Below are 13,012 nucleotides of genomic sequence, written 5' to 3'. Positions count from 1 at the left end.
GCAAGCATTAGGCCTGCACTAACGTCTCTTTAAAAAAAAATAACATTTTAAGCCTGCCAAAGCTTATAGTTTAAAGATCTTGAATTGCAAAATGATGCTCAGTTGAACCTTCAGCAAAAGAGCAGGAGAAATTCAAACTGACATGCTCATGCTCTATAAAAGGGCAAATAACACTCCAGTAGTGATTTTATAATTCCAAAAGCCTGCAGTGTCTGAAGATAATTGTGTTCACTGGCTGTACTGATCTACAGATCTATTGCCAGAGCATCTTCTCTGAGACAAGCTCTCCACTGCCAGCACAGAGATGAAGGGAGGTGGTAGTAGCTCAAGGTTTTGTTTCCTGGCTCTGATATTCCCTGGACAGCGCCCCAGCAGCAGCACCAGGCAGAAGCCCACAGCAGCCCACTCATGCCCCAGTGGAGCACGCATCTCTTGGGGCCAACTGGAAATCCACTCACAAGCTATGGTCTGTTCAACAAAAGATGATATTTTTAGCCTTAGAAGGACAGATGCAAGGTCAGCGCTGGCCTGCTGAGTTCATAGATCCCCCACATAATGTTGAATTTACCAGTTTTTGTCTAATACATAATGTCAAATGTACCAGTTTTTGTCTAATACCTCGGTATAGGAAGAGAAAATGGGGATCTAAGGGCAGTGTATGAAAAACAAACAGCACAGTCTCACATGGTACCAATTAATCAGATCTCCATGGTAGAGCTAGCAGGTGCTCTGAGCATCACTAAAAATCATATACCAGCAACATGAGATAATTGCTGTCTTACTCATATCTCCTTAAGGAAAGCATTACTTCATTAGTAATGTTTTGCAGACACATGATTAGTTGGGCACTACTACCTCTGGCTAGTGGCTACCAGGAATTGACTGCTCCATGATTAACTCCTGTTGATCCTTACCAAGAGCTGGGATTGAGACTTCACAGAAAATGAAACTAACAACAAAACCAGCTCCATGCCCATCACACTGCTGCCTCACCAACCCCCTTCACCTTCTCTTCCCCTTCTCACCCCAAACCAAGTGAGCAAAAACACACTTCCTAGAGCACAAATGATAAGGAGCACAGTTTTACATTTCAATTGCAGAGTTAGACATGACACTACTGGTGACAGGATCCAGAAAGGCTACCACAAGACCCCCAGATGTCAGCCACCCTGAGGTCCCTTTTCCCAAGGACAGCAGAGCAGATATGGGCTCACCTTACTGGCATTGATCCTCTCAGCAGGACAGGGCTGGGGGCTGCTGCTGTTGTAACTCCATCCTGTCTCCTGCAAGATGTCAGGGGGCTGCTGCCTGGTCTGCCGTGATACCACAAAGTGGACATGCCGCTCACTGGCCTAAGAGAAAGCACAGGGTGAATCCCATCACTCTGCTGCAATGACTCAGAAGAAGCTGAGCAGGGAGGAGTCACCAAACATAGATCCCGTTTAAGCTCAGTTTGGATTTCCCTCCACAGCAGTTGCATTAACACGAAGAAGTAGTACCAGTTCAGGTCATACAAGCTTACTGCCAACTACCTAAAACTTGAAAATTTAGTGTTAATGCTCAAAAAAATCTTTCTGTCTGCCCTAAATCTGGCCGCAAGTAATGACCTGACCTATGGTAATGCAATCGCTGTTCACTTCTTGCGTTCTCCTGCACGCAGCAGAGCAGACCAGCAATGTGCCTGCTGCAAGAGAGACACACCACAATTAGTGCTGTAACAAGGAGTATACTGCAGCTCAGGCTGGTGAGGGTGGAGAATAACAGCATTACAGAGCCCACCTGTGTATAACAAACACAGCAGACGTAAGGTAGCTTGAAAAAAGGGATGAGTCACCACTTGGAGAGATAAAATCCTAGTGTGCCGGTACACAGAGAATAAAAAGGCACAAGCAAGTACATAGAGTAACAGCACTTGGGTTGGGAAACCAGCTCAAACTCTCACTCTAGGAACAGGAGGTATAAAAGCAATTAACCCAAAATAAGCTCAGAACGCTTCTGCACAACAGTCATGTTCCCTGCAGAGTCTCATTGTTTTCAGGTGCTCCATGTTTACCTGGTATTGGCTTTACTGATTCTGTGTACAGGTGATTCTTTTCTATCATTGACCCAGCTGAAGGGAAGCATAGGAATAGCCTGAAAGCTATAGGAATATACCCAGAATACAAAAGAAATCTGTCCTCTCTCTAGATTAAAGACCTGTAGGAGCAGGTCTTAGAAGCTGGTTCTAGAGGGAGTCCTATCTGCTTGTGTGTGGGTCATTATGAAGGATCTAATTTGGAAACCCCATCAAGCATCTCTGGAGCTCCCGGGGTGCCACATTTCCAGTGCTTGCTACCTCCTGCTCTTGGGGTGGAGCACCCAGAAGTAGGCTTCTGTCTCTTGGGAGAAAGGAAAGCACCCCAAGACCTCTAGTTTGTAGGATGCTCCAATTGTAGCTGAACATCATGCTACCAAATCTCCTATGGGCATATGACCCCACAAAAATACTGTTTTCTTTAAAACAAACAACTTCAGTTTATGCAGCTTCTGTTTAAAGCTCATCTGCTGCCACATGGTTCGTCTCAAAGTTGGTTATTTAGAGGAAGGTTGTAAACGTGACTAATTCTCTGAGGACCAACTGACAGAAGTTCAACAAGAGTATTGCAATGTCACGTTTGTCTCCAGGTCAGTCAAGATGAGTAATTTCTCAGAAGTCCAGACCAGAGTGTTCTGAAGAGTTATCCAAACAAGATGATTAGCTTTTGTATTTACATACTTCCATACACAAACCCAGAACCGTTTCTACTGATCAGAATATTAATTGCTGTTTCATCTTGATCTCTCCCTCCCTCCTTCCCCTTTACTGCTTGGTTTACCCAGTTCCTTCTCTGCTCTTCACACTAAAGCAAGAATTAAAGTAATAAGGTTTGCTTTGAGTCTGAATACAAGTAACAATGGAAATAATCTACTAGAATTAAAATCTGCGTTATGGTCAAAGCAAATCAAAGACAGACTGGGGAATGCTCTGCAAAGCTTTGGCCTATAATCCTCTAAGGGTCACTTCTGTGTTGGGTTGATTCTGCTTCTGCTTTTGGCAGGTATTTCCCTGGGATAGGGAAAGCAGCCTGAAACACCTCCAGTTACCTGTGCTGTGTGACACCCAGTGCTGCTGGAGGTGCAGTGTTCAAACACAACAGCAGCCAAAAGGGGCTGCAAAGAAACACCTCTGCACAAAGATGGCTGCATCCAAGCTGGCAGGGAGGCAGGGACGCAGTGACAACTTCCAAGCAGTCACTTGGAAACAAGGCAGCCATGCAGCCTGGCCCAACCGAGCAGATAGGGCTGATGTCCTCACACAACTGCCCACTCTTCTGGCACCTTGGTCATTTTCATGTCGCACCCACATGAAACAGATGTGGGACATCACGTTATTTAGATCAAAAAGTGCCACATCTGACACAAGACTGTGACTAAAGATGATGTGGTAAACAGAGAGCAGCAAGATCCCAAGAGTTACGATGTGCGTACATTCTTAATTAGCAGGTACATGTTATCTTCATTTCAGTTCTCGTGACTGACCTTCTAAACAGGCTGACACCTAATCTCCTGATTAACAACCGCTTTGCATATGCTGATGTATAATCACTACAGGCCTGAAGAATCAGATTTTTCCCAATTATTCATTATTTAGCAGTCAAAACTAATCAGACTCTGCAGAACCCAGAAGTTCTCCCAGCTGTACTTGGCATAATAAACCACTACCATCTTTTATCATATCAGTGAACGTTCATTCTGATTTCAAAGGAGCCAATCACATCTTAGAAGCATGTAGCACTGTTAATTTGAAGACCTTAATGTGCAGAGTGACACACTCTGAGATCTCAACTGACAGGGTTCTGTCGAGAAATGGGAGGATGAGGTAAAACATGCCGTGAAAGAAGCAAATGTAAAACATTTGTGGCCTCAGTATAATGGTTTTTCTCTGGCATAGCATGGAAACAGGAAAGGCAAATGATAATTGATGAATAAACATGGCAAAAAAAAGACAAAGGATCCAGGAATTTTGTGTTAGACAAATGTGATTCATAGAGCTCACATCAGCGCAATCCTGGCTGTTTGGAAACCTGAGTCTCCCCTTTGATGGGCATGTTGTTTAAATTCCCAGAGACTGGTATGCATTTCAAGCATTATTATAAATAACATCCACTCTTTGGAACCCAATAAGAACTTTGGTAGTGTTTTCAAACACTTGTGTGTGAATGGTCTCATTGAGTCATTTTTTCCATTTCATCTCAAGACTACATGTGTTTTTTGCTTATGAGGCACTGTTGCCTTGTTTTGTAGCCATAAAGAACTGTTCCAAGAATACCAATTTTTAGAAAGGTTTTCATTCCCGACTTTGTTCCCCTTGGAGGATTTAACATCCCCCAACTGCTGCCTTCTGCTCCCAGTTAGTGATCTACATAACGTAATCCAGAAAGATGCTGGACCAGAATTTCAACAACTGGCGTTATGCAAAAGGATGCGGTTTTGCTTCCCAGGCAGGACATGCCTGTTTGGATGAGTGGGAGGCCCTGCTCTCAGCATGAAGACAAGCTAATGGCTTTATCTTTACCTATGCCATAAGCTTTTCAATGAACGTCCGCCACAGCCATCTGTGAATCTATGCTAAAGGGGGAATACTTGCCGCAAAATGCATTGCAGTTAAAGATTCTTTCAGCCAGACTTGCGTTACTCTGATTATACCCCCCTGAAATGTGGAGCATCCAGCCTGATTCAAGATCTTCATATTCAGGTATGTGAAATTCTTCAATATGAGAACATTGTGCATCCCTTTAAATGAAATGTAAAGTGCAAGTACAATGACTACTATAAATAAGAAAGAAAAGCAACAAAAGATCCTTGGCTTTGCTTTTTATGTTGAGGTTTTCTAAAAGGTAGTCTGTAAAGAAATAAATTCAGTGAAAATGGTTCTGGAGGGGAAATTAGGCAGAAGTTCACTGATTCCGTAGCTGAGAAAGACAGTGACACTTCTGTGGCAAGGCTGTTAAGTACACCAGAGAGACACACCTTTGGTTCACCATAAGTCTAAATTGAGCTTTATAAGAAATGCAGAACAAGATCCTTATTTTTCATTCCCAAAATATCTGAATTAATGCTGGATTTAGGCAAGAAATATCCACAAGGAATATGGAGTCCCTTCAGTTGTAAGACATGCCTGCAGGAAATCTCCTATGCTGGGATGCTCATCCCAAAACATGTCAGTGGCTGCCTTAGACTTCTCTAGTTTGTTCCCATCTTTCCTGGAGGGAGTCAGGACCCTTCTGGACTCTGTGACATTGAGGTACAGGCTGGTTTACACTTTGACAGATACAGAGTATATCATAGATTCATGTAATCATAGAATGGTTTGAATTGGTAGGGACCTTAAAGCCCACCCAATTCCAATCCCTTGTCATCGGTAGGGCTGCCACCCACCAGATCAGACTGTACAGGGCCCCATCCAACCTGGCCTTGAAGGCCTCTAGAGATGGAGCATCCACAGTGTTTCTGAGCAGCCTGTCTGCCTCACCACCCTCTGAGTAAAGGATATGGAGATTTACGTTCACCTGTTTTTTGTAACAAAGCCCTGAAGTGAGCTGACTGCAGGAGGCATCATGAGGAGGTACATGCACATATTCACCCTTGTGCCCACAGTGACGCCAGGGAGATTTCAGAGGTACCAGTTCCCACCCTTGATGGGAAAGGAAACTTGCCACATATTCCCTCCCCTTAGTGCACATATATTAATCTTGTGCCCAGCACCATTACTACGGATGGTGAAATTGCATCACTTGGCTTTTGCCAAGCGCAGAAACAGTGCCCAAAGCCATGGTGACAGACCTGGATCAGCTGGGCTGCACTCTCCGGGCTGCCGTACCGATGGTCATGCCCATTAATGGCCAGAACCCGGTCGTTCTCTTGCAGCTGGCCATCACGGGCGGCCACTCCTCCATCCAGCAGGTTGAAGATGAACACGCCGGGTTCGTCGGCCCTGCGGACCAGCTTTATCCCTAGCTGCTCATCGGGGCTGCTTTTATTCAGAATGACATGGAAGCTGTCGTCCCTGCTGCAGTGAGTGTCGAGGCTGAGCCCGCTGCTTCGGCACCGGTACCGCTGCTCCCTGAGCACCGTGAGCCGCAGCACGTGGCAGGGCTGCTTCAGGATGGACAGGGCGTAGTGGTGAGGCACGTTTTTGATGTCCATGCCGTTCACCTGGAAGAGAGAGCTGTAATCAGTGGCAGAAAGGCAATTCAGTTTGCATTGACGTGGAGGCGGCTGCTCTGTTTACACAGATGTCTTCACATGAGGTGGCATGCACTGCTCCTAACAGCATGGTGCAGCAGGCCAAATCTGTGCGCAAAAGTCCTTCCTCCAAGGAAAGGATGCTCTGTACAGACACATTCTGCCTTTCCCCCCCCTTCTCTCAGCTCGGATAGTCTCCAGACAGAACTGTTATTTCTCAACTTTATTATTGCTCTCCCCCAAGCTCCAATATCCTTTCATATATCTTGGTTTTATTCCACTAGCTTCTGATTTCAGATCACCTTGCCAACCCTTCCTTCCACTCCCACCACTTTCCAGTTGTTTCTCTTCATTATCTCTCAGCTGTTATAGTAACAGAAATAAAAAAAGAAGTGCCCCACTAATGAACCTCTAATTAAAATGGAGAAAAGAGCCTCCAGCAGAAGGTCAGAAGTGCTGGGTGTTTAGCAGGGATTCACGTTTAGAAACAACAATGGAATATTGGGCTTTTTGTGTTTTGTTTTCCAGGTAGGATTTACCAGAGATTTGCCTTTCTTCCAACTACTGAAACATTCATGTAACTTAGCACCCTTTCAGAGCTCCAAGTCAATGGGGCAGCTGAGAGAGCTGTTCTTGTTCGTTGCTGGAGCCACTGCTCACAAGATACATGATTTTTAACCATCTGTTCTAATTCTTGCTCATCTGTTACACATTTCTCTAGAAGCAGAAGTAGCAGCCAACAGCTAACACCTGAATGCTGTTCATTTGTTTGTTCCTAGAGATTTCACCCATGGCTGCTGATGGGGCAGCTCTCACAGATCAGAGCAGACAGTGCTTCATGCTGTACAGTGCTGATGCACACAGGACATAAGCTGACCAGGCCCCTGTCACCTCCTCTGGTGTAAGTAGGATTTGAGACAATGGAAACGGCACTAAGAGATTCAAATTCACAGCTGAGTAGAAAAAAAAACCAACGCAACAACAAACAAACAAAAGCAGGTCAAAAAAGCCCTGCCCCTACTTTCAGAAGGAAACATTTATTCTGGTGGGTCAGACATGCCAACTTCATCCTGCAATGCATTTTGGATCTACCATGCTTGGCTAGAAAGCAGAGAAGCCTGATCACTGAGTGGGAAATGCAAACAAATATGAGTTATGAAAACAACTGAGATGAATGAAATCATCACAGCATGCAGAGGAACCAGACTTCTTCTTGCACCTATTATTCCATCCACACACAGAGGCAGCATTGCAAATCTCACAATCAATTTATACTTACTCTTTGTTAGGATATAATTTTATCTCGTACTCCCACTGTACTGTACCTTTAGTATCATGTCTCCAGGCAGCAATCTTCCATCTCTGGCAATTACTCCGTCTCTATAAATATGCTGTATAATAATGTGAACCAAAGGAGTCTCGCTGCCTCCCACAATCCTAATGGCCAGGTTCTCATGGGGATCAGTTCGGTTGATCTTAATGCAGGTGATTTCACCGTCTGGAATCAGGTGATACAGTCTGGGAAAACCTGGAAAGGTACATCGTAATGTGTTTATATGACATCTTGGCTTTGCTTCATTAAATCATGCGCCATACCACTTCATGTACCTGTTAGTTACCCAAACTGGGTTTTATGCATTGATGTGATATATACTATGTGTGGAGCAAAGGAAATGTGTGTTTGCTTTAGTGAACTTGAAGGGATCGTTTTTAATGAATATATTCAAGCTTCCTTTCTACTTTTTTCCCCCTCAAAACACAGCCTCAAACACTTGATAGAATCCAGATGAAATGAGCTTAAGAAAAAAAACACAGTTATGTGTGCTAATAATTTAAGGGAACAAAATAAGTTTTTAGTGACCAGAGACCCCTCTGAACCAGAGAATATGGGCATAGACAAGCCAACAAAACTTGGTGGTCTGTGCTGCTGACTTTCCTCACTGTTTGCATCCAAGACTTGGCTTGTAACAGCCATGGAAGCATTTCTTTTTTTTTATCTTGAGCTTTCAGAAAGGCAAAATTTCTTTGTCAATCCAAAGCAAACAGCAGTTTCCCTACCAGATCATCCTCTTTACATCACCCCTGAAGACTAGGAAGGAATATCTGGCTATTACTGCAAAGGGTCTGTATGAAAATCAGTGTACGTTCAGAAAGGGGAATTTCCATTCAGGTGATCTGATAGATCTTCAGTGAGGTACACAAGCAAAAGTACTGCTGCTTACCAGGCAACCCTATTGGATCTAACACAGATTTATCCTAAACCTTCTTTAGAAATGTGAGTTCAAATGAGCACACATCTGCTGCCATTGATGCAGGAGGTGACATTTCAGTCAGCTCCCCTGCATGAATCCATTTTCCCAAGATTTCTCACATTTTATGAACCTGTGTGGTAGAAAGGAATGATGCTGACTGCTTAGCTGCAAGGGAAGATCTTTGCTGGCACTGGCAGTCTGAGTGTGAGGATGAAGGACCAACTGTATGCAGGGATCCTGTTTTTCATTTAGAATGTACTGGAGAACTGTGTCCTATTCCAAGCCCCACTTTTCATATTTGTCTTGTCTTGGGCAATTAGAAACTCAACATTGAGTAAAGTTCAAGTAAAAGCACTACTGAGCTGTCTACTATAGGCACATCAGTCCTTAAGTGTCTTGTGCCCCCCATACGTGACAGAAAGCTTTTGAATTTATAGTATAAGAGTTCATATCTATGTGAAAACCTGTAATGCTAATGTTTTTTCAATAGTCTATTTCAGAAATGAAATTACAGCAATTGCAACTGAATAGCAGAAAACAGTTAAATGAAAATTAATAGAGCAGTATCAGTCATAGAATAAGTATTTCCTACTAGAGAATTATCAGACAACAAACCAGAAAGGCACCGAAAGTTCCTAGGAGAGATTCAGGGGAAGGAAAAAGCAGGAAAATAAAACCATTAGTAAATACCACGATGAATCCCTTACCACTTCTTGATCATATGCTCTTCAGAATGGGAAGCTGTCTTCCTCCACGTCTGTAAAAAGCACCTACTGGTTGCACAGACTTTGACTTTGTGGTTTTATACAGAGTTGACAGGCAGTGAAAATCTATCTAGATAATTACACAGCCGTACTCAACCTAATATCCAAGAATCAATTACACTCTTGTAGTGATTTCTGCAGCTGTACTGATTTGCTTCAGAGTTGCACACAACTTTAAAGTCTCAGAACAGGAAGGTGCATTGTTCCCCCATACTCCTATACTTTCTGAACATTATCATCTGCCCAGTTTGGAGTTCGTTTGATTCCTCCTCGTCTGAAGGTGGACTCATACCATCGAAAGGCAGGCCTCTATCCCAAACGCCTAATTTTCTATGCATTGTATGAGCACCCAAAGGAGCTGCTGAACTCCCTTCACTGCTATATAAGACAAACCCAATTAAGTGATCGCTCAGTGAGGTGCTTAAGGCCAGATGACACAAGTACTCCTCAAAAATCAGTGAAGGCTTTGTCCCCATGCATGTTTTGTACTCTCAGGGTAGCTCTAAGTGTTTACATAAGTAAACTACAAATAATAATCTAGCCCCTCAAGTATTCTTCTCTGTTTGAAAATGGAAGAAGTAAATATTTCTATATATTTTGCAAGCTTACCTGGTGTAGGGAACCTGCTCTGGCAGGGGGGTTGGACTTGATGATCTCTGGAGGTCCCTTCCAACCCCTACAATTCTGTGATTGTAATCCCTGTCTGCTCTTCTCTTCTCTGCTCTTATCGAAACAGTCCTTTAGCAGAACTGCTCCTAATTTCCTCTGCATGATGAGTTAGTTCAGGTTGTAACAAATAGCACTTTTTGGCTTAAGGCACTCATTCTCCTATACTTCAATCTTTTTTTTATAAAGGAATTAGGTATTTCTTGACTGTAGAGAGCAGATTGAACAAGCTGCTGATACACTCCTGTTATATCAGTCTCTAACAATGTGGCAGTGCACAGGACCCATCACATATGTAAGATAAAAACTTACATAAGTTCTTTCGCTTCTTTTGCTCAGAGCTATGATTTAGCAGAGGGTTGTTAGAGTTAGGGTACTATGGTTAGGCTGTGGTTGGACTTGATGATCTTCGAGGTCTTTTCCAACCTGGGTAATTCTATGATTCTATGTTTCTTGAGCAATGCTTTAACTGGTTTAGTAAATACTGCCGTGGCATTTGGCTTATTTTCAATATGACTTTATGTAGACCCTTTGAAAGAATTTCTAAAAACTGATTCCCTTCTCAAGCTTGCAGTCTTTGACAAAACAAATCCTCCCACAGCTTTTTTCTTGCCACTTTGCAAGTCACCAGGTTTTTCTTTTCATAGGATATACTGCTTCACCTCCCAGGTTTGATTTATTTGTTTTCTTTATTGAATATAATTAGTAAATTGTACCTTTTTCTTCTCAGATGAGTCAAACATCAAAATAACTGGATGGCCACTTAATTTCTGATATCTTCTTTTAAGATTTGCCTCTTATTTTCCACCCAGACACACAGATGGATGTTTGCAGAATCAACAGTTTAGATTACCATGAGAAAAAGGCAACTTACTATTTTAAAAACTATGTTTGAAAAACTGAACGTATAAAATACACACATACATATGTTTTGGATAATGAAATTTGAGATAGGTGTTCCATCAAACACTCTGCATATATTGCGTGGAAGCTCATTAAAACCTACCTTGCCTGTTTTAAGAAAATGCTGCGCTTGGAAACAAAGTCTTTGACCTGACATTTTGTAATGCATGCACTGTCCTAAAAGAGGTGAGCCCTGCTCCAGCACCTGGTTATCCACAGCAAATGGGAACTCAGCAGGTCTCACCAAATGTGAGGGATCTGTCTGGGTTTAGAGCTTGCACCACTCACATGCATGCATCCTACTGTGGGGCTGGACCCCATTTTCAAACCCTTTCTTTCTAGCTCTTAATTAAAGTTCTTAGTTCCCTTTGACCAGGTTTTCCAGAGCAGGAAAACCCTGGAGTATTGCATACCTTTCTTTACCATTTTATTTTTCCAGTCCTTAAATAATGAAGCGCTGCTGAATCTAGAAAGAAGTAAATTTTCTGTCTTGTTTTTGGTGACTCTTGCAGGTCTTTCCACCGAGTGTTGTGTTTTTGTTGCAGGGATTGGTATGGAGCATTCTGAATCTGTCAATAATAACAAAATGTCATCTGCATTCAGAAGTATTCTCTGTGCTTTTTCCACAGGCAATATTTTCCTTATATTAGAGTGAAATTTTATCTGTATTTCCATCAGAGTAACAAATAACATGAGAGGCCAGCTTTACCCATTAAATTCCACTTGTCTGATACAACACAGGACACCACACAATTATTAGTACATTAGCAGTGAGACTGTAATAGGCACTTTTAAGTACACTTAATATTTTAGCCCCACAGTTTAAAGTTCTTAATGTTAAGTGTTCCTCCAGGTCTTGGGTTTCAGCTGATTTCTACATGTACTGAGCTCCTTCTGGAAGTGCCATCAGAACAACAGCTGCCTCCATCCCTACAGCTCTGCTCAGTGTGTCTGCTATGACACTTGGCTCCAGAACAATACAAGGTCACTGTGAGCAGAATTTCTGCCTCACTTTGCCAGTCCTTGCCCAGACCAGAAGGTCTGGCTGATGGGAAGTGCTGGCTGGAGTCAGAGCTTTGTGTGCCTACAGCCCACCTCCATGAATCCATCTATCTGCAGGGATAGCAAGCGTTCAGACACCTGGTCATCACAATTTAAATGGAAAAGGTGTGAACTGTTCTTGGAAAATATGTGTGTCTGTGAACATCACTTGAATCAGTGTGGGGCTTTCTTCCACAACTCTTCCTTTCCAATAAATTTCCAGTTAGCATTTTATTCTACCAATGGCTTGCCATCATTCTGAGAACAGCAGTGTTATTCATTCCATTAATTCTCCAGGGATGCTGGTCTGATACAGGGGGCAGGTAGAAAGCAATGCCAACTGCAGTGTCTTTCATTTTTTCTGCATATTCCTCTTACTGAAAGAACTAAAATGAAATTGTCACAGAGTTGTCTCAAGAATTGTGACTCTCTTATTTACAGCAGGAAAAGTTTATCAGTTTACCTATCTGCAATGGAGAAAACACTACAGAGCCAATCTCAGCCATTAGAAAACTGTCCAGCTCACCATCCTGGGGGCAGAGTGCTTTCAACCAGTTGTGTAATATTCCTAGCAGCCATTTGAGGAAACTGGAACTGCAATTGAATCAAATATGGGCAAAAAGGAACAGTGCTAATGTAGCCTTCCTAGAGAGAAAGTTGAGCTGATGCTGTCTTGTCCTGGGGCTAGTAAAGTCACTTTGTTCTCTTCACTTAACAAGTCTTACTGCCACGGAACAGTTGAAGAAGACCTGGCACCCAGAGCATTCTGCATTTTACTTACCTCCTTTTTCTTCACGTGCCTTTCCAAAACACCAAAGTATTTATAATATCTATCTTGCACATGCATATGCATATATATGTAGACATACACACATAGAAAACACAGCTGGGCTCCAACTGAACAGCAGGAGGGAGGTACACCCACACAACAGCAGTCTGCTCTGTGAGCCTGCCAGGGCTGCCAGGGCTGCCTTGGTCTTGACTGCTGCAAAGCAATAACAGATGTAGCACTGCACCAGCCCTGGGACTAAGAAGAATTAGGCTGACTTTGAACGGCATTTGATGTCCTCAAGCAATCATAAATTCAATTTATTTTACAATGACTTGACTGCAAAATGGAAC

General features: G+C 42.9%; 1 protein-coding gene across 9 annotated transcripts in view; it reads right to left on the bottom strand.

Moving 5' to 3' along the window:
* Positions 1–13,012, bottom strand: part of LNX1 (ligand of numb-protein X 1) — a 71,717-nt gene that overhangs the window by 12,337 nt on the left and 46,368 nt on the right. For 6 of the 9 annotated variants that reach the window (XM_032444068.1, XM_032444070.1, XM_015862268.2 and 3 more), the window contains 4 exons: positions 11,263–11,418; positions 7,590–7,792; positions 5,863–6,234; positions 1,215–1,352 (listed from right to left, as the gene is read on the bottom strand). In XM_032444068.1, the coding sequence (XP_032299959.1) occupies positions 1,215–1,352; positions 5,863–6,234; positions 7,590–7,792; positions 11,263–11,418 (869 nt within the window). The remainder of the gene's footprint in view (positions 1–1,214; positions 1,353–5,862; positions 6,235–7,589; positions 7,793–11,262; positions 11,419–13,012) is intronic. The other 3 variants (XM_032444071.1, XM_032444072.1, XM_015862272.2) reach the window with 1 other exon arrangement.

The sequence above is a fragment of the Coturnix japonica genome, chromosome 4, assembly GCF_001577835.2.
Source record: "Coturnix japonica isolate 7356 chromosome 4, Coturnix japonica 2.1, whole genome shotgun sequence".
In the NCBI taxonomy this organism is placed as follows: Eukaryota; Metazoa; Chordata; class Aves; order Galliformes; family Phasianidae; genus Coturnix; species Coturnix japonica.
Note: the sequence above shows the minus strand (reverse complement) of the source record. Positions and strands in the feature narration are given on the sequence as shown.